A 25735-nucleotide genomic window follows, 5' to 3' on the forward strand; every position below is an offset into this window, starting at 1 on the left:
TATGCTTTCAATAGAAAAAGAAAATTCAAGAGTTGCTACAACTAAACCATTAGATGAACTTTTTACGAATGTCGGTCAAAAGTTTGAGACAGAGACCGTAAAGCATGAAGGCTATCGTTTTGACTACCCATTGAGATGGCTAAGAGACCCATCCGTCACAAAAGCTATTGGCTTTCGTAGAATGAAGTTCATTTCAGAAGCCATACATGGTTTCCCATTTACGGTCGCTTTTGAAGTTCGATACTATAACAAAGAAAAACATACGTATGAGAAATTTGAACAGGGAAAACTTTTACAAGTTAGTTTGCTTGTAAACTTAGAAACAACTCTTCAAGCTTTTCAAGAAAAAATAAACGATATCTATCTCGAATATGCAAAACAGTACAACATTGACGAAGGAGAGTACCATCTCGATATTATATATGACAGGAAAAATGCAACTGTTAAAATCAATAGAATAGAAGACCTTGGAGAAGACGTTTATATTTCTACAAAATATAACAACTTGGCATGGTATAGATTTTTGAGGATGTTAAATCAGCCTGCAGAATATCCAGTACACCCGAACTTTTATGAAGTCGAAAACCCTAATGGAACATATGAAAATGTTTTCGACTCAGATGCTATTATAGTTCATGCTTCATTTTCTGGTGCACAAAACTCTTTTTTATGCTTGGCAAATGACTTTTACGAAAAACCTACAAAGCTATATGAACCACCGAGTGGAAGTATTTCAGACTTTCAAGTATGGTTTACAACAGATGGAAGAAAGAGAATAGTTCCATTATACCATGCGTTTTACTTAGAACTTAGTCTCATATACAACTACTATCGAACGGTAAAAATATAATTTTTAATACGGTTGAGGTGTTGGATTTGGTTGCCAACTTGACTGTGGTGCAGGTTCAGGCTGTTGTATAACAGGAGCTTGTTCTTCTGGTTCAGGGTCTTTAGGTATAATACCAACGAACTGACCTACTCTTTTACCAATATTTTTGACTCCGTTCCAAATTCCTCTTCCGACAGATTTTATTCCATTCCATATACCTCTTCCAACATTTCGAAAGAAGTTTCCTATTCTTCCAAAGAAACCCATTTTACTATATGTAAAAATCTAATGTCCGCCTAGTCTCTTACGTTTCCTGTTGAGTTCCATAGCATTCTTTAACTGGAGCTCATACATTCTGTTTCTCCTCTGGTAGAAAACATACTCTGGGTCAACTCCTGTGTTTCGCGTCATCTGCATAGAGTTGTTTAATCCCACTTCGGGTTTGTATAAAACTCTTTCCATCTCATATTTGCATACCATGGTGGTAAGCCTAACGCAGCGTCATTTGACATGGCAGTTTGCATTTGTACATCTGTTGGCACTTGACCATAGTTTGCCATTGCAGTTTGTATTCTAACTTCATTTGGAATATTCTCTGGGTTTGGTTGTCCAGGTTGCTGTGCATTCGCTAAGTTCTGTGAGTCCATTTAATTATTAGATAAAAATATCTCTTACGAGTACATATACTGAACATTTGCAGGCATTGGTTCATCTTCATATTCTCTATATCTTTCTGCCACGTCAAATAAATAAATGACACAATGGAAAAAACCTAAAACAAGTAGTCCTATTTCAAACAACATTTACTTACCAATAAAATTTCTTTGTTATGACACTTTCTCCAGTTTATATAGGACCTCTCTCATATTCTATCTTGTCATATCTAAACTCATAGTCATGTATGTCCTCTAACCATCTCATAACATGGTTTCCAAACCACTTTTATCGGATGTAAAGTAAAAGCATGGATGGTTATGTAAAACGTCTAAAGTTTCTAAAGAGTCTCTCAAAGTCCAGTCTACTTGGTATTGAAAGAATCTTGTGTATATAGAACGGCGGGTACTACTATAAAGAAAACATTTTCCTTGTCTTTATATTTTTCATACAACTCTGTCCAACGACATCTCACAAACTCTATACCCTCATATATTTTTCTATGTTCTCTTTGAAAACCTTTGTATAGTTAAGATATAAAACTTTTGACATAAGTGTTTCAATGTCATGAACTCTTATAGAACCACTATACAATAGTCTAGAAGATATACTATCCCAGTCAATATACTCTGCTTTTTTCAAAACCTCTCTGACAATATTTTTCTTATCTAATGGTATACGTTCCATCTTACCTATAGGTTTTCTTTTAACTCTTTCAATATTTGTTTGTGTCTGGTATATGTTTGAGACGGTTCATATAGTCGAAGTCATTGCATATAATCTTGAGTCAGGAAATATTGTATGGCACAAATGAGATATATAGAAACTTCCACCGAACAAGTCTACAAATGTTAGACCATTCGGTAGTTTCTTAAGTTCTCTCAATAGAATATCTTTACATTTACTCTTATTTCCAAAGAACGGTAACGGTGGTTTTGTAAAATTCATTTATATATAATAATAAAAATGTTTTTCCCTGAAAAGTGACAGAAAAGTGACAAAACATGAAAACTACTCGGTTAAGGTTTTTGACAGATGTTTTATTGTGACTTCTTCGTAAAGACTTTGTTGAGACTTCTTCGTAAATGACCCAAAAATATATTTTAGGGTAGAAGGGTATATCTACCCTCTTTTCTACCCTCTTTTCTACCCTCTTGAATTTTCATGAATTTCTTCGTAAAGACTTTGTCAAGACTTCTTCGTAAAGACTTTCTTGTCTATGTTTTGTAAAGTTCTTCGTAAAGACTTTGTAAAGACTTTGTAAAGACTTTGTAAAGACTTTGTCAAGACTTCTTCGTAAAGACTTTCTTGTCTATGTTTTGTAAAGTTCTTCGTAAAGACTTTGTAAAGACTTTGTAAAGACTTTGTAAAGACTTCTTTGTAAATGTTTTCAAGACTTCTTCGTAAAGACTTTGTTGAGACTTCTTCGTAAAGACTTTGTAAAGAAAGTTCATGAAAATTCAAGAGGGTAGAAAAGAGGGTAGAAAAGAGGGTAGATATACCCTTCTACCCTAAAATATATTTTTGGGTCATTTACGCTCATTGTCTATGTTTTGTTGAGACTTCTTCATCTAATTTCTCATGAACTTTCTTGTCTATGTTTTGTAAAGACTTTGTCAAGACTTCTTCGTAAAGACTTTGTTGAGATTTCATCGTAAAGACTTTGTTGAGATTTCATCGTAAAGACTTTGTTGAGATTTCATCGTAAAGACTTTGTTGAGATTTCTTCGTAAAGACTTTGTTGAGATTTCTTCGTAAAGACTTTGTTGAGACTTCTTCGTAAAGACTTTGTAAAGAAAGTTCATGAAAATTCAAGAGGGTAGAAAAGAGGGTAGAAAAGAGGGTAGATATACCCTTCTACCCTAAAATATATTTTTGGGTCATTTACGCTCATTGTCTATGTTTTGTTGAGACTTCTTCATCTAATTTCTCATGAACTTTCTTGTCTATGTTTTGTAAAGACTTTGTCAAGACTTCTTCGTAAAGACTTTCTTGTCTATGTTTTGTCAAGACTTCTTCGTAAATGTTTTGTTGAGATTTCTTCATAAAGACTTTGTCAAGACTTCTTTGTAAATGTTTTGTCAAGACTTCTTCGTAAAGACTTTGTTGAGACTTCTTCGTAAAGACTTTGTTGAGACTTCATTTATACTAAACATCAACATCAGGGCTAGAAGGCACGAAGTGCCTGGAAGCCCCACTACCTTTTTTTTTTTTTTTTTTTTTTTTTTTTTTTTTTTGGATCTCTCTTTTTGGTCATCAATATCTTTTGAGATCTTAATTGAACGTGTTTGATTCGACTTTGAGAAGAATAAATTCAAAAATCAAAGTTCTCAAAAGATAATTGAATAACTAGTTTGATAAGCGCCAAAAAATCGAAAAAATATCACTGACAAATAGAATATCTATTGCATTTTCCCATTTTTTTCTTTTGAGATTAACTCCTGTCATTTTCAATTCTTTTTCAATTCTATTTAAGGGTGCACCCGTATGTACGTTTATTTGAGAGGAGGATGATTACCCTCTCAATTTTGAGGGATTCGTTAGTTTATTTTCTCGATGAATATGCAATAAAATTTGATTTTTACCTTATCAATATACTTCATATAATATACACATGTTCATGTAAAAACTTTTTTCCAAAATCCTCAGGAATTAAGGGATTTTTGAATTTTAAGAATTTTTTTCGAATTTTTTCGAAAAAAAAATATTTTCAGAACAGCCTTAACGGCTAAGATTTAGGAACAATGTTAAGTATCAAAAAGAAAGGAGGTCAGATATAGACAACATATATCGTTGAAGGTTGAAAAAATCTCTAATATTTGAGCCCAAAATTTCAAATTTTAATTTTTTGAAAAAAGAGGCCACCCATATGTACGTTTATTTGAGAGGAGGATTATATTTTTGAAAGGGTGAAACATTATGAATATGTTAATTATATAATAATATGTATTATTATAAAAAAGAAAAAATAAAGCACGTTAAAATTTTTCTTCTTGATTTTTTACAAAATCTACTTAGAATTATGCAAAATATGACTAAATAATTATAAATTTCAAGTTAAATTTTAATTTTGATAAATAATTTAAATTTCAAAATATCAAGTTCAGTTCGACTATGTATGTAGTAATTCCTCAATAAAGTGCCAAAACCCTATTAAAATATATGAACATTTTCAACATTTTAATGTTTTTATTTAAAAATTTGTTGGAATATGAGCTTCAAACAATTATTATGTAAATAAAAATAATTAAATATATGTATTTATTCGTATTACAACCGTAGTAAGTCGATTCTTCCTTTCTTCTACTGAGATTTGAATTTGATTTCGAATTGTAAAGAGATTCAAAGGGAAAATACTAGCGGATAAAAACTACCTCCATGAAAGGGTCATAATGGAGTCAAGTTGTATTTTTTGATATTTTTTGCTTTTCGAGCCTAAATAGGTAGCCAAGATAATGCCTAAAAATAAGGTTCTAAATTCTGAAGTTTACATGATCCTCTCGTGTGCACCCTTAACCGGCTAATAATTCATCATATTTGCTCGTTCCCTTTATTATTTCTCATTTTATCCCATGAGATTTTTCAAATTGCTTTCAAAATATAATCATCACAAATTAATTTTATATAAAAGACTTTCGTTCAAGACCTTTGTTCTATTATATTGGTATAAAAATTAACAAATTGTCGAAAATTTGTACCTCTAACCCAAAATAATTTTTCAAAGCTCTTTTTCCCAATTTCTCAAATTTCCAAGTTTTCCAATATCTTTCCTCATACGTATTTATCTATTTCTTATTCAATTTATTTTTGAAAGGAATATTTTTAATGCCATTTTTTTTATTTATTTTGAAAACAAGTTGCTTACATTGACATTATCAATTGTTTTATTATGTTTGCATAACATTTAACAGTCTTCTCAAATAACGTTGACTTCGTTTCAATTTTTCACACACTCTATAGTAACACTATTTCTATTAAGTTCCTTATTCTTCTATTAACTTATATTGACTAATTCTTCTTCTCAATATTTTTGAATCTTGAAATTTTATATCATTTAGCTAAATTCCTTTAGCTTTTTATTTTTTATTTTATTTTAATTTTTTTTTTTTTAATTTTATTTTTTTTACTGAAATTATTATGTTACTCACTTTATTATATAAACAAACATACATTGCTTTTAATGCTTGATATTGTGATTGATATTTTTAATAATTTTCCTAATTACCTGTGAAGCGCATTCTTGGGCAATTATTTTCTTCATGTTGCAACTATAATTGTCAAAATCATAACTCTCAAGTTATATAGATATTTTCCCTGTAAGAATTAATAAACTTTTTTTTTGAAAACGATGCAATTTTCAGATGAATGATTTTGAGCATTATCAAGCAATTGTCCCACGATTATCAGAATTACTTTTAGATAATTGTATATCATCATCTACAGAAACCAGAAATAAGATGCTTATATATCATAGGGCATCGATTTTAATCAATCAAATAAAAAAAATTAAGAATCAAGAAGAGATTTTTCCTGCACCTGAAGGAGATTCTTTTGTTACACCTCAACAAATGCAATGCATTTCACTTTTGATCGATTTTATTCTTAAAAATCCAGAAATTTTAATAGAAATTATTCTACATGAACTAGAAAAAGAAAACGATACGCAAATTGCTTTAATTTATTCTTCCGTCATCCCATCCATCTATGGATTCTATTCAACTGCAGAACATATTAGTTATGCGTTTCCATTTTTTTGTTCATTGATCATTTCAGTGAATCGCGAGATTGCTTTTTCAGCTTTAGTTCCATTTTATTGTTCTGCTTGTACATATAAATTTACCGAATATTGTTTTGATCATTTTGTCACAAAATTTGTCAACGATGCCCGTATTTTAACAAAGCAAATTAGTAATTCTATAATTGATGAATATGTTTCCTTATTTATTCATTCATTATCGGAAGCTTTTCCCCTACTCCCGCATTCTCATCAATTTATCCTACGTTTCATGCAAATAAAAGGCTATCCTATCAACGAAATCATACAATTTTTCATTCATAGATTTGCTGCCCCTCAATTACAAAAATTTTTACTTTCAACTCCACACAAGAACCAGCATAATAAGCTTTTTACGATTATCAAAGCTGTTGATCCTCGTCTAGATCTTTACCAGCCTCTCTTACAAGCATTTTCTTCAAAAACAATTTTTGAGATTCCATCTGCATACCAAGCCTTTGACTTACCATTCTTGCAGTTTATTGTATCAACTCAGGATGCAGATATTTTAGTGCAAAACCTTGTTGAAATCCATAAACTGCCTAATATTCTCAGACAATTTGTTACAAATAACTACTTTTCTGAAATAAATCTGCAGCCTCTTATTGTAAAGGTATATATACGCAAGCCAAAGCCTGTAGAGCAGTCATACAACTGGAGGAGAGTTGTTTTTGACAACTTCAAAACAAAAAAATTAGAAGATAATGATTTATTTCAGAGGTACTTTTTGCAGATTCAGTCTGAAGTAGAAGATTTCAAAGAAAACCCTTCAATCTTCTTAAAAAGTGAAAATTTGCTGCCAAGCGAATATTTTAAAAGGGAACAAATAAAAAAGATATTGTCAGAGAAATATGATATGTTTGTTGATTATTCAATCAACTTAACTGTAAATGAACTCATCGAAAGGTCAAAACTTTTTGAAAATTACCTTGTTCACAGTTTGGCCTTGAAAACGCTTAAATCATGGTCAAAATTAATAGAAGAGTGTTTGAAAGTATCAGCATTTCCAGTAATTGAAGAAAATGTGAGCGCTGTCATTAAATCTTTTTCGTTGAGACAATTATTCAAAAATTCTATTTTAATAGACAAGGCAATTGATGTTTCAGCATTTTGTATTCAGGAATTCTCAAACAAACCACTTCAGGTTATGATCTTAATTGAAAATTTTCTTTGTTATATAATTGGACCAAAAACTGCTATAATAATCAAATCTGTAGAGACAAGATGGCAAAAGCATGTTGTTGAAATGCGTCCCAGTATAAAATTGCCTCATGAATTTACAGATAAAAAATATAATATGAACAAAACATTGTTATTGAATGAGAAGCTATGGAAGATTGTTGCTATGTTTAATTCTATATCAACAATCCCTTTTTCTATGTCTTATTTCGTTTTTCTTGATTGTATCAAAGAAATAGAAGATTTAGAATCGTTTATTAGTGCAGATAATAATGATTCTATCACGAAGTTTGCTCTTGCATTTGCGGATTCGAGACAGATGATTTCAAGATTTATCATTATTAACTCAATCTTCGTCAAAACAGACAGATATAAAAATATATATAATAAATGCAGTCGTGACCCACTACTTTGGTGTAGATTGGAATCGGCAATCCTTGATATGATATCAACAGACACTAATTTCATTAGTGATGTCCTTTCATTTCAAGAATTACTTATTGACTCAAAGTTTATTTGAGCAAAATTGTTTTTTTTTAGTATTAATAATAAAAAATGATATTCATTTTTTTGACTAATATAATATTACATAATTTACATAAATAAGAAAAAGAATAAAATAAAATAAATGGAAAAATAAACACATACAATATAACATTATGCTGATACTGGATAGAACAAAGGAATTGGTACTTGTAATATTTTGATCAAAGTTAGTTGCATTGCGCAAACGAAATCCTCTTGCTGTTTGAATATCTTTCTCTGATTTGCATCATTTGATTCGCTTCTCGATTTCTGTCTTTCAAACATGTCTTTCATGATGTCAAATGCAGCTCTGATTTGGTTTGCTGGGATAAACAAACAGAATGCGTTTGCGACCTCCCTGAATATCCTCTCCACGAGCATTGGCATCTCGCACAAGTCGGCGTAAGTGAAAATGTACAACAATGAGCCGCATTCTGGCGATGGAGTCGCATTTGGCTTAATCTCCCTGAAATTGCAGAACTTGAAGATGTTCGCGTAGTAGTCTGTGTTCTTGTTCGATGAAAAAAGTGGGAAGATGTAAGGCAATGTACGCTCGAGTTCGTCAACATAAGGTTTCGATGGCTCGGCGCTGCCAAACGCGTATATAGCTGATCTAACAATCTCTGCGCTGCGTTGGATGCCATCCCAGCGTGCTTTCTTCCGGTCATTGACAATTCTCCGGTAAACTACCACTTTCAGTGCGCCGACAACGCTGCGACGAGATTGAGGGAGGACAAGTGAAGTGAAACTGGATACTCTTGTGACCAAACTCTCTCTGAACATGATTTCGAGGGGTAACGATTGCAAACTGTGACTGACAACAAAGTTTATTGAAAGATCTGGACATGGTGCAACAGTTATGAATCTTCCTTTCTTCTTGGAGAACCACGAGTTGTCAATTGGAAGTTCATCGTCTTTAATAGGGAATGCTTGCTGCAGAATTGTACAACTACGGAGCAAAACACCAAATATTTTCTCTTTGATGTCCAAAAGTGTGGAAAGGTAAAGAGCTGGATTGTTAAATTTGTCGGCTGAGCCTTTTTTGTCAACTAGGACATATCCTAAAAGGCACTCGAAGAAAGACTTCGGAAGGAAATTGTCTGTCATGTCGAAATTGATCTTGGAGCCCATTGCTTCGATTAATATCGACTTGAGAGTTGCAAAGTGGCCATCGTTGAATCTACAGATTCTCTTCTGACCAGTCATTGGAATGTAAACAAGAATCCCGTTGAAAAGTCTCTGAACCAGCACTGTTCTACTGGAAGCTTTGTTATGTCTGAGCAGAGTGGAGAATTTGACATCAGTAGCGATATTTCCTTCGCTTGCCTCTTGTATGGACTCGATTGTTTTGAGGATTTCCTTGCAAACACCTCTATTTCTGATATGAACTGTGTCAGAGTCAATTTTCTGGGTCTCGTACAGCCTGATGTTGGCGTTGATGCATGAGAAGAGGTTGTCTAGAGAGCGTTCCCTCGCTTCAATCGACTTCTTTGTCTGGTCTATGTCGTATCCGGATTCAACTAAGACATTTTCGAAACTGGGCAGACGAGGATTCTTCAGAGAAAGAACTTCGAAGTCCATTTCGGCCGAGGAATAGATGGGAGTCGGTAATCCTGTGTCGATATTCCTCAATCTGTTTCCAATTAGACATTTAATATCAGAAAGTAGGTCGAATATTAGTAGATGATCATTGATGAAGTCCTTATCTGAATACGCTAAGAGTTCAACGAGATTTTCCATTGAGTGCTCAAATGTCTTTAAAGCGTAAGTTGAAATGTTAACGGGGACAAAGTGTGGTCCTAAACAGAGCTTTTTGATGGTAGTGAATGCGAAATCGAAGTAAGTTTTGTAATCGGCCATTTTATTGAGCATGAAATAGACTTTTGCTAGTAAAACTTGAGTATAAATGATGAGTGTTATTGACATAAGTCTGTTCGCATTCTTTTCGCAGAACTGTAGGCACCGTAAACACTCATCCAGAGCATTTTCACTGCTTATGGTTCTTTCTGTGAGTTTTGGAAGGTCTTTATAGTGTTTCTGAACTGGAATTGTAAGAAGGGCTGGCTGTTGTAAGTGTAAATCTTCTGGAGATTTAATTTCTTTTTCTTCACTATCTAAATTGAAGGTGCTCTTGTTTTCTGGATTATCGATGTGTTGCAATGCATTTTTGATAACTGGATTTGTATCGAAAAAGTGATGTAAAATTATATCACAAAAATTGAGAGAGGCCTCAATTTCTTTTCTTGTTGAGCCGACTTTTTCGAAGCAATGCCTAGCGACAACAAAGCAAGAGATTGCTTCAGAAGCTATTTCATTGAGAGTGAAATCTCTTGTCGGTTTCTTGTATGATAAAAACTTTTTCTGATTCTCGATTAATTCTGCTTCGAACTGTACTTTCTCTGGGAAGCTTGAAGAGTTAAAGTATGCCATTGAAAATGCCATACCTCTCCATAAGTAACCGCATCCGATCTCTCTTAATGTACCTTTTAAGTAAATAAAGAATTCTGACCAAGCGATTGTCTCTCTGAACATCATTCTGTCGAGTGTACCTCTCATCATCATGGAAACTACCGCACCGCAAGCGTCAAACGACGCTCCGCTCAACAATGAAATATGAGTAGCGGATCTTGCCATGTGTCTGACGTCCAGCTTTGGCAGAGATTGTACGCATTGTTGGTATCTATTTGTTTTGAGGAAAAGCCTTGACTTGAGGTATCCGATTATATTTTGGAGGACTGGTGCTTCCATTGCGTTCTGGAGGCTTTCGATTGTGTATTCTGCTGCTTTGTAGTGTCTCATTCTTATAAGAGTATCAATGTAAGAGCAACAGACGAGCATCGTGTTGATTGCGTTCTTCCTTGGAACGAAATCAGGGAAAGAACTAACTAATGATGGTCTCGTCAGTCTTTGTGTGCCTTTTAATTGAGGATCGATGATTTTGAAATTTTCTCGAACAGCTAAATTGTATGGTTTACGTAATAAAAATGACAAAAGTGACACCGCCAAATGCATCATGCCATTTTCTGTGTAAATTTGAGCAATTGTCTGTCCTAAGTAGAGAGATTCATCTATCTTTGACTGCTGTATAAGTGTCTTAAGACTTGAAGTGTAGAAAAAAAGCGCTCTTATTGTATCTCCATTTCTCTGAGCCATTTGAGCAATAGCTGTTGATGAATTTGTGTCCTTTATATCTGAGAGAAAGTAGTTGTCGAAAGCTAATGTTGCATGGTAGTACCTATCTGACCTTTCTAATGTTTCCGCAAAAAAGAGAACACTTGAACGTATAATCGGAGTTCTACTGAATGTCCCCATGACTTTGTGAACTAAATAGACTAATTCGAACATTATGGAACATGAAACGTAAGGATCAACGTCGATGTAAGCTAATGCAGCTCCAAATCCTACGCGAAACGCATAGAAAGGTGGTAAATCCATAGTAGAGTATGCTTCGTATAGATATGTTGCTCTAAGTGTCCTTATTGATATAGGATGAGTTACTGATTTCAAAGACGGAGGCTGGGATATTCTTCCACCCGTCAACGGCGACCTTCCATCGATAATAAATTCTATATCTGCTGCTGCCAGTAAATGAACTATGTTTGTTGAGTACGAAACCGCTAATTCCGGCAATTTTCTTTTGTTTGCGATCGGCTTGAGCGATTTGCGTTCAATCTGATCGTTCGGTATTAATTCGAGAAGTTTTTCGTAAGACTGTTGAATTTCGCCTGCGTGAGAAATCATAGCGTTATGTGCTTCATGTTCGTAAATTATTAAATTGGGAAATAAGCAACCTCTAGTTACTGGGTTGTTTGTCGATTGATTTAAGAATTGAAGTGTTGGATAGTATAAATGAAAGAAATCTGCCGACGGATCCATTGGGAGTGCGTTCAGAAGTTTCTGTTGGTTGACGAGGTAGCTATATAAGCCAATATAGTAATGAGCGCTGTTCGTCATCATCCTCTGTACAGTTACGTTTTCAACCGGGAGAGACATCGGAGCGGACATGTAAGGAAGTGTAGGGTCGTATGCGATGCTGCTCCTCCAGTTGGTCATTGGCAATTCGTTACTGCTGATGACTGGTCTGAGGGATTCCAACCATTCGGAAAATTGAGTTGCAGAATAAGAAGAATGACCTTCGTCATCTAATATGTAGGTCATAGTTTCTGGTGGCTCCGTAACAGCAATTGCTAAAGTCTCAATTTTCGCTTGGCAATTTGCAAAATCTAAAACGTTTTCATGGACCTCTTCCTCGATTGTCATTACTGTTGGTGCGGTTGATAATTTCATCTTGTTACTTTTAATAAATTCAAAAAACGAATCGCTATTTTCGTCGTCTGTATCTTGATCTATCAGATCAATGGCTTTAATCGCTTCAGGACAGTAGGTGGATAAATTATGGATAACTGAAGGTAAGATAGGATGTCTCGGGAATAAGGCAACTAAATCTAATGCAATTTTATTTATAATATCTTGGATCGAAAAATCGGGAAATATAGTAGAAATTGGAGCATACGATGGGCATTTAAGGCATTCTTCCAGTGATGTTAGATAGTAGTAGCAAGAGACACCTTTATCTTTCTCCATTGAAGCAATCAAAAATTGAATAAGCGAAGTAATTCTTGGATCAATTGAAACATCTTCGTATTTGTGCAAGTTTAATGTTTTATCTCTGATAAAGTGTATTATGTCAATCTGTGCACTGAAAACGTCATCAAAGTCGTCGGGATTTAGAGGTAAAGTGTCAATTTGCTTGATTGCATATTTATGAATCAATGTCTGATTTTCTTGAGAAAATTGATCTTCAGGAATAAAGAATACAGGACCTGAATATTTTTGAGGAATTTTCTGTTTTTCAAGAATTGATAATATATTGGTAACCCGTGATGAGGCATCAGAAAATCCAACGATTTTCTTCTTCTTTTCTTGAGGTTTTAAGGCAAAAACAGGGACTTGTTTACTTATCTTAAGATTTTCGCCTTCGGAGCTCGATGAAAAGAAACAACCGTCAGAGGACTCCTCAGTCTGTTGTGTGCCGCGTTTTTCTGCCTTAAGGCCGAGCACAATTTTCGGGGAATCCATGCAATAAAAAAAGCTCCCCCTTTTTGATGAAAAATAAAACAACGATGGAGGTAGGGCAACGATAGGTCAAAAAGGCTTCTCTGATAGATTTCCTTGCCTTTTGGATATGCTATAATATATAGCCTAGCATGATAGGATATGATGTCAAAAGTTAGAACATAACTTAGGATCTTGAGAAAAATGAAAAACAAAAATTACATAAAAAAAGAAAAATTTTATCTAATTTGTTTTTTTGGACCGAATAAGTAATTTTATTGAATTTCAATACGACACATAGATTTTATTATTAGTAATAAATATAATGGTTTACTATTAACAAGGAACCTAAACTAATGAAAATTTGATTTCAAATATTGTATATGATTATCATAGATTACCAAAATATATTGCTATTTATGAGGATATAATATTGATTATTAGTAAATCGTATAAATTTAATAAATATACCATGAATATTGAATGAATTTCTTGATTCATAGAGGTAAAACGCGCTTTTATATGATTTAGACAGAGAATTTATGAGATGTAAATAACACAATAAAGGTTTATATTGAATATTTTCTAAAAATAAATCGAAATTATAAAAAACAATACATTTATTCATTGAAACTACTTGGACAAATATGAAACAAGCATTCAGGCAATACTTTTGAGACTTCAACGCATCTGATAATTTTTATATAACTTCACCTCTTATGCTTAGAGTGGAGGTATTGAGATCGTATAAGTATAGATGAGCTCACATTCAGATATGATGTGTGAACTTCTGTTTTCACTGCAATTTTGAATCAGAATAAACTCAAAACAAGAATAAAATGATATACTCACTCTCTAAATGTGTTCGAGATTTAAAGTTGTATGAATAAAACGATTCATCTTTCGAAGCCTCCCATTTAATGAGAGACTTCGAAAGATGAATGTATTCATGTAGATGAAATACTATATATGACCTTGTGTGATACTAAAGATATCAAAATGTTCATTTTTAAGTGCAATAGAAGGGTTATCTCTCGTAAAATCTCAATTTAAGGAAGATTTAGAAAGAACTCCTTTCCTAAGTAGATAGTGTGTGGTTTCTGTCTTTTGGTTGATCAGGAACTATGAAATTAAGTCGGACAGAAAGAAGTTCTTTCCAAAACAGACTCCAAATGAGTTGTTCGAAAAGAACTTCCTTCTGTATATGGATAATTGTAGTTACCGCACTGAAGTATGTGATTGTGATGATGGAGTTCTCGATAAATCTAAAATCGGATTAAGATTAATTGAAAACTCAAGTAATTCTTTGAAATCTTGTGTTGTCTGGCACTATAATAACCAAAGAATGAGAATATTATGTTGAATGATGAGTACGTGTGCTCGGCATTCGCCGAGCGAATTGAGTTTAACGTACTATGAAAAGTGACAAATTTGGGCTTTTTTTCCTAGGGTTATGATCTCTTCCTTTCTGCTCAATACGACAGAAATGAAAGAATGAATTTGTATTCCCTAATTGATTACTACAATCTGTATCTATCTTTAACATAGAATTAGCTGCATTGTGATTTATACTCCAGAATTATTCAATTTAAGATCAACCTCGTAAATTTTAATCATATTGCACCAATACTCCTACGTTGAGATAAGAACATGATTATACATACCAAAGCCCCATATTAAAAATCAAAATTTAGCACCTCCATTATGCAACCACATTATTCGTCGCAAATAAGTATATTTACGCATATTATGATGCATATTCACACAACTCGTATACATGAAAAGTTATTAAAATCAGACAAAATTATTGCAATAAGGAAAAAAACAACTTTATTATATATGTTAGTAATGAATTACAAATATTTCTACAAAGAATGCTCAATACTTCATATAATCTTCGAATATTTCTTATTACAAGTTAATACATTTTGACTCGAACATGATAAACAAAAGCTGACTGATTACTACATTTATGAAAATATAGTACGTTTCCATTCATCTGTTTACTTGTTTTTGTTGGAATAAAATCATTTTTTTTTCTTTCATGAAATAAGAATTTTGCTGCGAAAGCAATATCTCTAACAATAATTAATACATTACGTCAACTCTGGAATGAGTATTTATCAAATATGATATCAAAATCAAAAATTAGTTGTTTTTTATGAGTAAAAACGATGTAAATTGATTATTTGACTAATTATCAAATACTTTGATTTTCCAAATTTTTTCGAAATTGATTTTTTCATGTGAAAATTCAAATTGTTTAATTTCATTTTTGAAATTTTGAATTTTTTTTGGAATTTTGAGTTGATCAATTCAGCAGAATTGATAATGCTATTGCTTTAGGGCATACCACAAGGTGATGAATAAAAGGTGAACATTAACAAATTATTTTAAATCACAAATATCATCCTCATCAACTTTAATTCTAAAAAGAACTGTACTGAATTATGAAAATGCATGATTTACATTATTAAAATCTTTGAATGAAAATAGTACAAGATAAGTTTTTATTCATTTTTAATTAGATTTAAACGAAAAACTACTCCATATTAAAATTTAAGTCGAGAAATCGTATTTTGTTCTTATTTGTTAGCATTTTGTAGACATTCTAATCTTGAATTAATTTGTTACATGATAAGTAGTATATGATGCGGGTTTTGTGACTTTTTTTGTAAACGTAAGAATTCATACAATATCGAGCGATTTTGTATCATTTTTTTTAACATATGAAGTAAAAAATGTATGATTCTTACGGTTTTTATTCTTACGTTTTTGAATAAATCAAGATTTAAAAAATTTTCAAAATTGTAAGACATTTACACTAAACCCATACATAATGAAATAAAAAAAATAAAAAAAAAAATAAAAAAATAAACTTTAAAAATTCATGTCTTACATTTTTGAATAATTTATTTTTTAATTTGTATGAAAATGAGTGGATCAAGATTCGTAACCGTCAATCAATTAATGGATGCTCTTTCACCAGTTCTTGAAAATGTTAAACAAGTAGATGTTTATTTCGATGATTATGTAGAAAGTTTATATTATAAAGGTAAGTTTAATATTAAACCTATTGCTTTTGCATTTGATAATAAATTAATTGAAAATGTAAAAATTTGGGAATTAATTCCGAATATTGAATTTATAACAAATATTAATGATAAATGGTTTAAACGAATTCCAACCACAAAAGTTCTTTGTAAATTAATGATCAAAACTGAGGCCAAAGAATTTCATGAATTTACATATCATCCAAATAAAGTTTCAGAACTAGAAAATGAAAAACTTCAGAAAAAATTAAACGATAGACTTTCAAATGATTGTATTGAAAAAATAAATAAACTAGCAGAAGTTGCATTTAATAATGAAATATTTGATGAATATAACCTTGAACTCAGTGATGAACTTTAAGGACCCGGGCTCAACGAGTCATGATTTATGAAATCAATTATTTGATTTATTCGCTCTTCAATAATTTCTATTCTTTTTGTTAAATCATCAATTTTCATTAATGAGGTGATTCTTGATTGAGGAATAGATTTCAAACTAACCACTCCTTTTATTTTTGAAATTTTGAATCCATCAACTTTAAACATTTTATTCAATTTACATGTTGTCAATTCTTCAAATAATTTTTTATTATTAGCATAATAGTCATTAAATTCATCAACAGATGAAAAAATTTTTATTTCAGTAATTGGTTTAACAACGTTTATTTTTTGTTGAACATTTTCACTTTCATTTATTTCTTCCTCCTCTGTTTCATTTATTTTTAAAATCGGTTTCATTTATCATTAAATAAAAATTAGAATATAAGTGATGAAATATATTTTTTAATTAATATTAAATCAGAAATGGCGGCAGGATTCTTTAAAAAATTATGGGATGGAATTAAGAAAGCTGCGAGTTGGGTTCATCAAAAGATTATTAAACCCGTTGCAAACTTTTTGGCACCAGTAGCGAAAACGGCAGGAACTATCATAGGTGGAGTATTAGGTACTAAAGCAGGTAATCCGGCGATGGGAGCACAAGCAGGTAACGCAATTGGTGGAATTGCTGAAGGAATACTTAATAAAATAGGGGGTAAATAGTGGAAAAATAAATAAATATTATTTTTATCTTAGTATTGGTTGTAGTCTTTGATAAACTTTTTCTCCTTTATTTAAAATTTCTCTTATTGGGGCAGCTTTTGGTGTTATTGATTCAGCAATGTCACTAATTGCTTCTTTATTCTTAAATATCCAATTTGCTCCTTTCTTCATTGTTTCCCAAACTTTATGCGCTCCTCTTTTTACTTTATCCCACAGTTTCTTAAAGAATCCTGCAGCCATAGTTGATTATTTCATTAAAATTAAAAATTCATTTTCATATTTTAATTTTGATTTTTTATTTAATAATAAATGACGACTAACTATTTGGTGCCAAACACTAAACCAATTAATGGAAATGTGTTTCATTCATTCGAAAAGATAAATGAAATATTCGCAAAGAATGACGGTAGAAGATATTATAGAGAACTTGAAAGTTCATGCTATGACTCTGATGCTCCATATTTTGATGATAAACAAACTCATTTAAGAATTACAAATCCGGCTCATGATGTGAACCAATTAGGTGACACATATATTAAACGCAAAGTTAAAGCAACTCTAGTTTCAAATAAAGCTTTCACATGTGATGCCGCTTTTAAATGCATGCGTTTATTCGTTGGTTACAAATCATCAAATCAAAGCTTTAAACAATTAGAAGTAGAAACTGAAAGAGGTGATGCCGGTTATCTTCAGATGGATTGCGCCCGTGAATCTTTCGCATTTGCAACATATAAACCAAAATCAGAAAGGAAAGTTAAAAAGTTTGTTCATTCGTTATATAATAATGTTCAAAAATATGATAACTCAGTATGTGGTAAATATATTGACCCTTCAGAAGTTTTCAAGAAAGCAAATGAAGAAGTTGATATCACTTTTGATAGAAACAATAAGAATTACCGAAAAAGTGACAAAACATCAAAAACAGGGAGGGGGTCTCAATTTTTATTACTTATATTATTTTACAATATTTATATAAATACTCTTTATAATATATTTTACTATAAAATTATACCTCAAATTCAAATATTTAAAATATTATTTACATCATTATCTCAAAATTATATTTTATATATTATTTTCATATGTATAAATCATATAATCTATATCTATGCAAATCTCATCTAAAATTTTTTGAAACAAACCGCTACCATTTATAATGGTCCATCTTAAATTCATCATAAATTCTGGTACATGTTAGTACCAGAGTCTTCAAATCTCAACACTCTGGTACCAACATGTACCAGACGCGAGTTTCCAATGCCCTCGTACGATTTTCTATTAAGATCTTCTTGAATGAGAAGGTCTTCATAGAAACTCGTACGAGGGCTTCTCTTTAAATACTCTGGTACCTGCTGGTATCGGAGTCGAACTTTACAGCCCTTTCCCCAATTTTGAAGCTGGGGAAAGTTTTCAAGCAATGAAAGGGAAGCTCTCGCTATGAGGTGAAAATCTAGAATTTTTACCTCATAGCGAGTAATCCTTTGTTAATTGCTTGAAAACTTTCTTCAAATTATCAAAATTTCGAGGAAAGTTTCCTTGCTTCAAAGTAGAGATGGAGCCCTTTGAGCCACTGCATATAGGTCAGTGACTCAAAATACTCCATCTCTACTAGAATCGCCAAAATTTGGGTCGCAATCTTTGAAATGCGACGCAAGTTTTGGCAATTTCGCGAGGGGCTTGCTCCATTTGGTGCATAGATTCACACTCTATGCACCAGATGGAACAATTCTTTCGCTGACAGCGGGAAACTTTGTCTGAATAGTTTAACATTCAGACAAAGTTTTCCGCTGTCAGAGAGGAATGGAAGGGTAAGAGGTATATTTCATAATGTATACCTCTTACTCTTCCATTCCCTCAAGAAGTTCAAAAACTTGGGTGCAATCAGTTCTGATTGCACCCAAGTTTTTGAACTTATATAAGGAATTGTTGGCTATGATGTACTGATCATGAATCAGTACATATAGCCAACAATTCTTCGCAACAGTGGGAAACTTTGTCTGAATAGTTTAACATTCAGACAAAGTTTCCGCTGTCAGGAGGGAATTAGAGGGTGGGAATATATAGATAGACTATAAATCTCTCACCCTTTAATTCCCTCAAGAAAGTTCAAAAACTTGGGTGCAATCAGTTCTGATTGCACCCAAGTTTTTGAATTTTGTATAAGGAATTGTTGGCTATGATGTGGATAGCCGCTGCCAGACCAAATGAATTAACCGTTGTGAATAACGTTTCTGAATCTTTATTTAAAAAGATAAAATATCACGATTTTGGCTGCGTTAAAAATCAAAGAATTGATGTTTTTGTCAAAAATCTTTTAGAAGAAGTGCACCAATTACTTTTATCGTATTAAAAACGATTTACTTCAACAGGTTTTATTCCTTCAATTAGAATTCGCGAGCCTCGATTGACAGATTATAAAAACAAAATTGAAAGAGAAGTTCAATCACGTTTATACTAAGTATTAAATTTTGTTCAGAATCAAGAAGCCATTTGAATCCATTAAGATTTTTATTGGAAATGCTGAAGAAAAACTTTCTCAAATAAATGAGAAGATAAAAATTCAATTACATATTTAAGATCGTTTGAAATTCCAAATGAATTGTTAGATACGTATATGTTAGAAATTAATGAATTTTGTTATAATTCTCCAGGTTATATTTTAGAACAAAAAAAAAAAAAAAAAAAAAAAAAAAGGTAGTGGGGCCTCCAGGCACTTCGTGCCCTCTAGCCCTGAAGATGTTTAGTATAACTTTGTCCGGACAAGTAAGGGTCTATCGTCACTACAGGAAAAGTTACAGGCGTTCCAAGGAAGTATACTTTGAGAAGCCTTTTCTATCACTTTTCAGGAAAAAACATTTTTATTATTATATATAAATGAATTTTACAAAACCACCGTTACCCTTCTTTGGAAATAAGAGTAGATGTAAAGATATTCTATTGAGAGAACTTAAGAAACTACCGAATGGTCTAACATTTGTAGATTTGTTCGGTGGAAGTTTCTATATATCCCATTTGTGCCATACAATATTCCCAGACTCAAAGATTATATGAATGACTTCGACAACTATATGGACGTCTCAAACATATACCAGACACAAACAATATATTGAAAGCGTTAAAAGAAAAGATACCTATAGGTAAGATGGAACGTATACCATTAGATAAGAAAATATTGTGAGAGAGGTTTTGAAAAAAGCAGAATATATAGACTGGATAGTATATCTGCTAGACTATTATATAGTGGTTCTATAAGAGTTCATGACATTGAAACACTTATGTCAAACGTTTTATATCTTAACTATAAAATGTTTTCAAAGAGGACATAGAAAAATATATTGAGGGTATAGAGTTTTGTGAGATGTCGTTGGACAGAGTTGTATGAAAAATATAAAGACAGGAAAATGTTTTCTTTATAGTGGACCGCCGTTCTATAACACATGGGATTTTTCAATACCAGTAGACTGGACTTTGAGAGACTCTTTAGAAACTTTAGACGTTTTACATAAATCCATGCTTTTACTTTACATCCGATAAAAGTGGTTTGGAAACCGTTATGAGATGGTTAGAGGACATACATGCTATGAGTTTAGATATGACAAGATAGAATATGAGAGAGGTCCTATAAACCGGAGAAAGTGTCATAAAAAGAAATTTTATTAGTAAGTAAATGTGGTTTGAAATAGGCTACTTGTTTTAGGTTTTTTCCATTGTGTCATTTATTTATTTGACGTGGCAGAAAAGTACAGAGAATATGAAGATGAACCAATGCCTGCAAATGTCCAGTATATGTACTCGTAAGAGATATTTTTATCTAATATTAAATGGACGCACAGAACTTAGCGAATGCACAGCAACCTGGACAACCAAAACCCAGAGAATATTCCAAATGAAGTTAGAATACAAACTGCAATGGCAAACTATGGTCAAGTGCCAACAGATGTACAAATGCAAACTGCCATGTCAAATGACGGCTGCGTTAGGTTTGCCACCATGGTATGCAAATATGAGATGGAAAGAGTTTTATACAAACCCTGAAGTGGGATATAAAAACTTTATGCAGATGACGCGAACACAGGAGTTGACCCAGAATATGTTTTCTACCAGAGGAGAAACAGAATGTATGAGCTCCAGTTAAAAAATGCTATGGAACTCAACAGGAAACGTAAGAGACTAGGCGGACATTAGATTTTTACATAGTAAGTAAAATGGGTTTCTTTGGAAGAATAGGAAACTTCTTTCGAAAAGTGTTGGAAGAGGTATATGGAATGGAATAAAAACCGTAGGAAGAGGAATTTGGAACGGTGTCAAAAATATTGGTAAAAGAGTAGGTCAGTTCGTTGGTATTATACCTAAAGACCCTGAACCAGAAGAACAAGCTCCTGTTATACAACAGCCTGAACCTGCACCACAGTCAAGTTGGCAACCAAATCCAACACCTCAACCGTATTAAAAAATTATATTTTTACCGTTCGATAGTAGTTGTATATGAAACTAAGTTCTAAGTAAAACGCATGGTATAATGGAATTATTCTCTTTCTTCCATCTGTTGTAAACCATACTTGAAAGTCTGAAATACTTCCACTTGGTGGTTCATATAGCTTTGTAGGTTTTTCGTAAAAGTCATTTGCCAAGCATAAGAAAGAGTTTTGTGCACCAGAAAATGAAGCATGAACGATAATAGCATCTGGGTCGAAAACATTTTCATATGTTCCATTAGGGTTTTCGACTTCATAAAAGTCCGGGTGTACTGGATATTCTGCAGGCTGATTTAACATCCTCAGAAATCTATACCATGCCAAGTTGTTATATTTTGTAGAAATATAAACGTTTTCTCCAAGGTCTTCTATTCTATTGATTTTAACAGTTGCATTTTTCCTGTCATATATAATATCGAGATGGTACTCTCCTTCGTCAATGTTATACTGGTTTGCATATTCGATATAGATATCGTTTATTTTTTCTTGAAAAGCTTGAAGAGTTGTTTCTAAGTTTACAAGCAAATTCACTTGTAAAAGTTTTCCCTGTTCAAATTTCTCATACATACGTTTTTCTTTGTTATAGTATCGAACTTCAAAACCGACCGTAAATGGGAAACCATGTATGGCTTCTGAAATGAACTTCATTCTACGAAAGCCAATAGCTTTTGTGACGGATGGGTCTCTTAGCCATCTTAACGGGTAGTCAAAACGATAGCCTTCATGCTTTACGGTCTCTGTCTCAAACTTTTGACCGACATTCGTAAAAAGTTCATCTAATGGTTTAGTTGTAGCAACTCTTGAATTTTCTTTTTCTATTGAAAGCATATTTTATCTATAATAAAAATGTCAAATGAAACAGCGTCTATGAGAGAAATACAACACAACCGACAACTCATTATACAAGCTCTAAATAAGAACACAACAAACTTTTCAAACTATTCTAAGATATCTGAGTCATTGAAAGAAGGAAACTTAAAACTGACATTAAACCCAATGACAGATGAGTTTCTGTTTCAAGACAAGAAGAACCATACTGTTTGTATAAATCCAACAAAAGGAACTTTAAACGAGAAACCTATAAAAGAACTTCTTTTGAAAGCAGATGTTGACAACAAAGCAGACAAAACATATGTAGACGATGCAATAGCAAAAGAAGAAGAAAGAGCTGACAAAGCTTATGCAACAAAAGAACATACTCATCCTGAACTAGCAGACAAAACATATGTTGACAATAAAATGTCAAGTGAAGTGACAAGAGCTGAAAACGAATATTCTAAAAAGACTCATACACATACCATTGCAAATATTACAAACTTACAAGAAACCTTAAACAGGAAAAGTGACGTTGGACATACACATACCATTGCAAATATTACAAACTTACAAGAAACCTTAAACAGGAAAAGTGCGCCGTTGGACATACACATTCTATATCTGAAATAACAGACTTAAACGTTAGCCTTGAAAAGAAAGCAGACAAGAACCATACACATACAAGTTTTACAACTGTTGCTATAGAAAGTATTGAAGGAACGGTTGAAGAAACTGGTGGGGATGTATTATATTGTAAACCTCCTAACTTTCCACAAGGTTTAACATCGGATGACGACATAACGACGATGTTAAACATTAGATGTAAAGATGTTTATGTCATGAAGGATGAATATAATATTAAATTCACTGCTCAAGATTTATATGACAAGAAAGCAGACAAAACAGAGCTTCAAACATTAAAGACAGAAATGCTTCAAACATTATATCCTATAGGCTCTATTTATACGTCAATGAACTCTACCAGACCAGAAGTAGTACTTGGTTTTGGAACTTGGACTCAAATAGTCGACAGGTTTTTGTATTGTGCAAACTCTTCAAAGGAAACAGGTGGAAGTAAAACGATTTCAGGTGAAAATTTACCTGCGCACAGTCACTACATAAATTTAAGTACATCTCAAGCAGGTTGGCATAGTCATAGATTTTGGGATTGGTCAGGAATGACAAAAGGTAAAGGATATGATGTTAAAGAGGACGTTAAGTTTGCTATAAATTGTTACTGGAATAACACTGAGGGAAGTGGATACCATACACATCGCGTTTCAGGATATACGCAAACAACGGGACAAAGTAAAGACTACATGCCACCTTACATGACAGTTTACGCATGGTATAGAAATGCTTAGTCGTCATGTTCCACTTCTTTAGCATATTCGTCAGGAGTTGTCTTATATTGGTTAGGAACTGTCTTTGAAAGTATACCACCTTGAACTTTGACAAGTTTGAAACAGGTCTGACAATAGTAGTTTTATCTTCTGCTTGCAGTGTGTACATTTTGCCATGTTTGCCTAAAACTTCATAATATTCTCTTGTATACTTTCTTCTATTTTTACGAACACGAATGTGAGTACCTGTCGGGTTCCCATTGTTGTCATAGTCAATAGTATTTTCATATGGGTCGCGTTTAGGTATTTCTATTTTTACTTTGTCACCTTTCTGAAGTTTGAAGCCCGGCATTCTTTCTTGTTTGTCTCTTTTGACTAAATTATTAAATATATAGTCTTTCTCTAAGTCAGGGTTGTTTTTCATTTCTTCGGGGGAGTGGTTTCCCAAACCTTTTTGTTTACGGCTATTGTAAATATTTAAAACTTGTCTCATCTTTGCCATGGAGAAGTGTCTATACTTGTCGTCATATGACATTTCATTTGCTTCACCACCTTGTGGTTGGTTTAAGTCTCTTAACATTTTTATACAACCGTCAATGACACCAAGAGCAGAATGGTTTTGGTCGACAATGAAATATTGGTTTACATTTTTTGAACGCAGATAGTTTTTAATATCGTCTGATTTGAAAGAACTTTCACAGTCAGATGTCAGTTTTGTTGGATGGTATTTGTCAACGAATATTGTCAAAGCTGCTAAGATATCTAAAATATTTTTGGACTGTAATGGTATGGCTTCACAGTATCTTGTGTGTTTTGACCGACAAATATTAACCAGTATGGTGGTCCATCTGTTCTAACTCTCGGAATGTTTTCCAAGATATCCATAAACCAAGCATTTGGTGTTGAACTAAAGATTTTTACCATGAGTGCTTTCTTTTGTCGCTTTAGAAACATAGGGGTCCTTGTTTGAATTCGTCATTTTTAACCCATAAGAAATGGGTTTTATTTGGCGCGTTAGCAGGAGTTGCATCCAGATTTTTGCCCGCAGTGGGAACAATAGCCAGAGGTGTATTTGGTTGGAAGGAAGATTTTGAGTACATTAGGTATACTTAAAGAGAAAGCACAACCTATTATACAAACTGTACAGAAAGGTTGGGATGTAGCACGAGATGCAACAAATTTATTCCAAATCCTGAAACAAGAGGAAAAGTTCAAGGATGGATGGACAATGTAGGAAGACAAGCAGGAAACTATTATAACAAAGCAAATGACTACTATAACCAAGCAGGACACTATATGGACCAAGGTGAAAGATTCTTTAACAGAGGATATAACCATGCACAACAGTGGGTAAAACAATAACCAACCTCAACCGCCTCAAACGTGGGGAATGTAAAGTTTTTTACTGAGATGAAATGAACAATACAGCATTGAGACAAATGGGTTCAAGATGGATTTGTCGGCTTCCAGCAGTTACACAACGTGTTTGTCAAGTTCTTCCTATACCTCAGGAAGTTTTAGACCGACTTAAAAAACCTAAACAACAGTTGAAAACAAACCAAACTAAAATTTTTACTGAGATGAAATGACCGAAGAAGTTGAAACGGTAGATTTGACACCACAAACAAAAAGTTCAGAACCATTGTCAAAACCTGTCAAAGAACTTACAGATGAAGAGAAAAATTCAATAATTAGAAAGTGCCAGGTCTGGAAATACAAACCCTAACTAAAAGTCACTTTTCATAAAAATGGAACGGCTAGTATCTCAAAAAAGAAAAAACAGACTCTCACAAATAAAATATTGAAGTCTGAAGGAGCTTTCGAGACAACAGATGGAAAAGTTTACTTCACTGACCAACAGTTCATTATAGAACATCTCATTGACTTAGAGTCGAAATATTCTAAACTTTACAACAAACACAAAAAGTTGAAAGGAAAACAAAAACAAAAAACAATGGCATATGATATTTATGAAGATGTTGACGACACAA

The 25735-nt window shown here is 32.8% G+C and overlaps 6 protein-coding genes and 1 pseudogene across 7 annotated transcripts, besides 8 other annotated features; 3 read left to right on the plus strand and 4 right to left on the minus strand.

Annotated features, from left to right (window-relative positions):
* Positions 1-3715: part of a mobile genetic element that runs on past the window's edge.
* Positions 2-850, plus strand: TVAGG3_0011560 (uncharacterized protein; the record flags this gene model as incomplete). The annotated part of the gene is made up of 1 exon (XM_051219919.1): positions 2-850. The coding sequence occupies one exon, from the start codon at positions 2-4 to the stop codon at positions 848-850; it is 849 nt and encodes a 282-aa protein (XP_051104905.1).
* TVAGG3_0011570 (serine threonine-protein phosphatase family) lies at positions 854-1096 on the minus strand (the record flags this gene model as incomplete). The annotated part of the gene is made up of 1 exon (XM_051219920.1): positions 854-1096. One exon carries the CDS (start codon positions 1094-1096, stop codon positions 854-856), a length of 243 nt encoding a protein of 80 aa, XP_051104906.1.
* Positions 3626-3715: a terminal%2Cinverted (terminal inverted repeat of Maverick-3 transposon ID:TVAGG3_0011380).
* Positions 3716-3958: 243 nt separating this feature from the next.
* Positions 3959-4995: a mobile genetic element.
* An 849-nt stretch (positions 4996-5844) lies between these two features.
* TVAGG3_0011590 (uncharacterized protein) lies at positions 5845-7956 on the plus strand (the record flags this gene model as incomplete). The annotated part of the gene is made up of 1 exon (XM_001326360.1): positions 5845-7956. One exon carries the CDS (start codon positions 5845-5847, stop codon positions 7954-7956), a length of 2112 nt encoding a protein of 703 aa, XP_001326395.1.
* Positions 7957-8047: 91 nt separating this feature from the next.
* On the minus strand, positions 8048-13064 carry TVAGG3_0011600 (uncharacterized protein; the record flags this gene model as incomplete). Its single annotated transcript, XM_001326361.1, has 1 exon — positions 8094-13040. One exon carries the CDS (start codon positions 13038-13040, stop codon positions 8094-8096), a length of 4947 nt encoding a protein of 1648 aa, XP_001326396.1.
* A 1318-nt stretch (positions 13065-14382) lies between these two features.
* Positions 14383-14430: a mobile genetic element.
* A 2704-nt stretch (positions 14431-17134) lies between these two features.
* TVAGG3_0011620 (uncharacterized protein) lies at positions 17135-17350 on the minus strand (the record flags this gene model as incomplete). The annotated part of the gene is made up of 1 exon (XM_001326362.1): positions 17135-17350. One exon carries the CDS (start codon positions 17348-17350, stop codon positions 17135-17137), a length of 216 nt encoding a protein of 71 aa, XP_001326397.1.
* Positions 17351-17990: 640 nt separating this feature from the next.
* Positions 17991-18018: a terminal%2Cinverted (terminal inverted repeat of MuDR-2_TvMULE3 transposon ID:TVAGG3_0011630).
* Positions 17991-19777: a mobile genetic element.
* Positions 19774-19859: a terminal%2Cinverted (terminal inverted repeat of Maverick-3 transposon ID:TVAGG3_0011640).
* Positions 19774-25735: part of a mobile genetic element that runs on past the window's edge.
* Positions 21565-22413, minus strand: TVAGG3_0011650 (uncharacterized protein; the record flags this gene model as incomplete). The annotated part of the gene is made up of 1 exon (XM_001326365.1): positions 21565-22413. The coding sequence occupies one exon, from the start codon at positions 22411-22413 to the stop codon at positions 21565-21567; it is 849 nt and encodes a 282-aa protein (XP_001326400.1).
* Positions 22924-23765, plus strand: TVAGG3_0011660 (annotated as a pseudogene). Its single transcript has one exon. A coding segment is annotated over exon 1 (842 nt).

Source organism: Trichomonas vaginalis, chromosome IV (genome assembly GCF_026262505.1).
Source record: "Trichomonas vaginalis G3 chromosome IV, whole genome shotgun sequence".
NCBI classification, from domain to species: Eukaryota; Parabasalia; order Trichomonadida; family Trichomonadidae; genus Trichomonas; species Trichomonas vaginalis.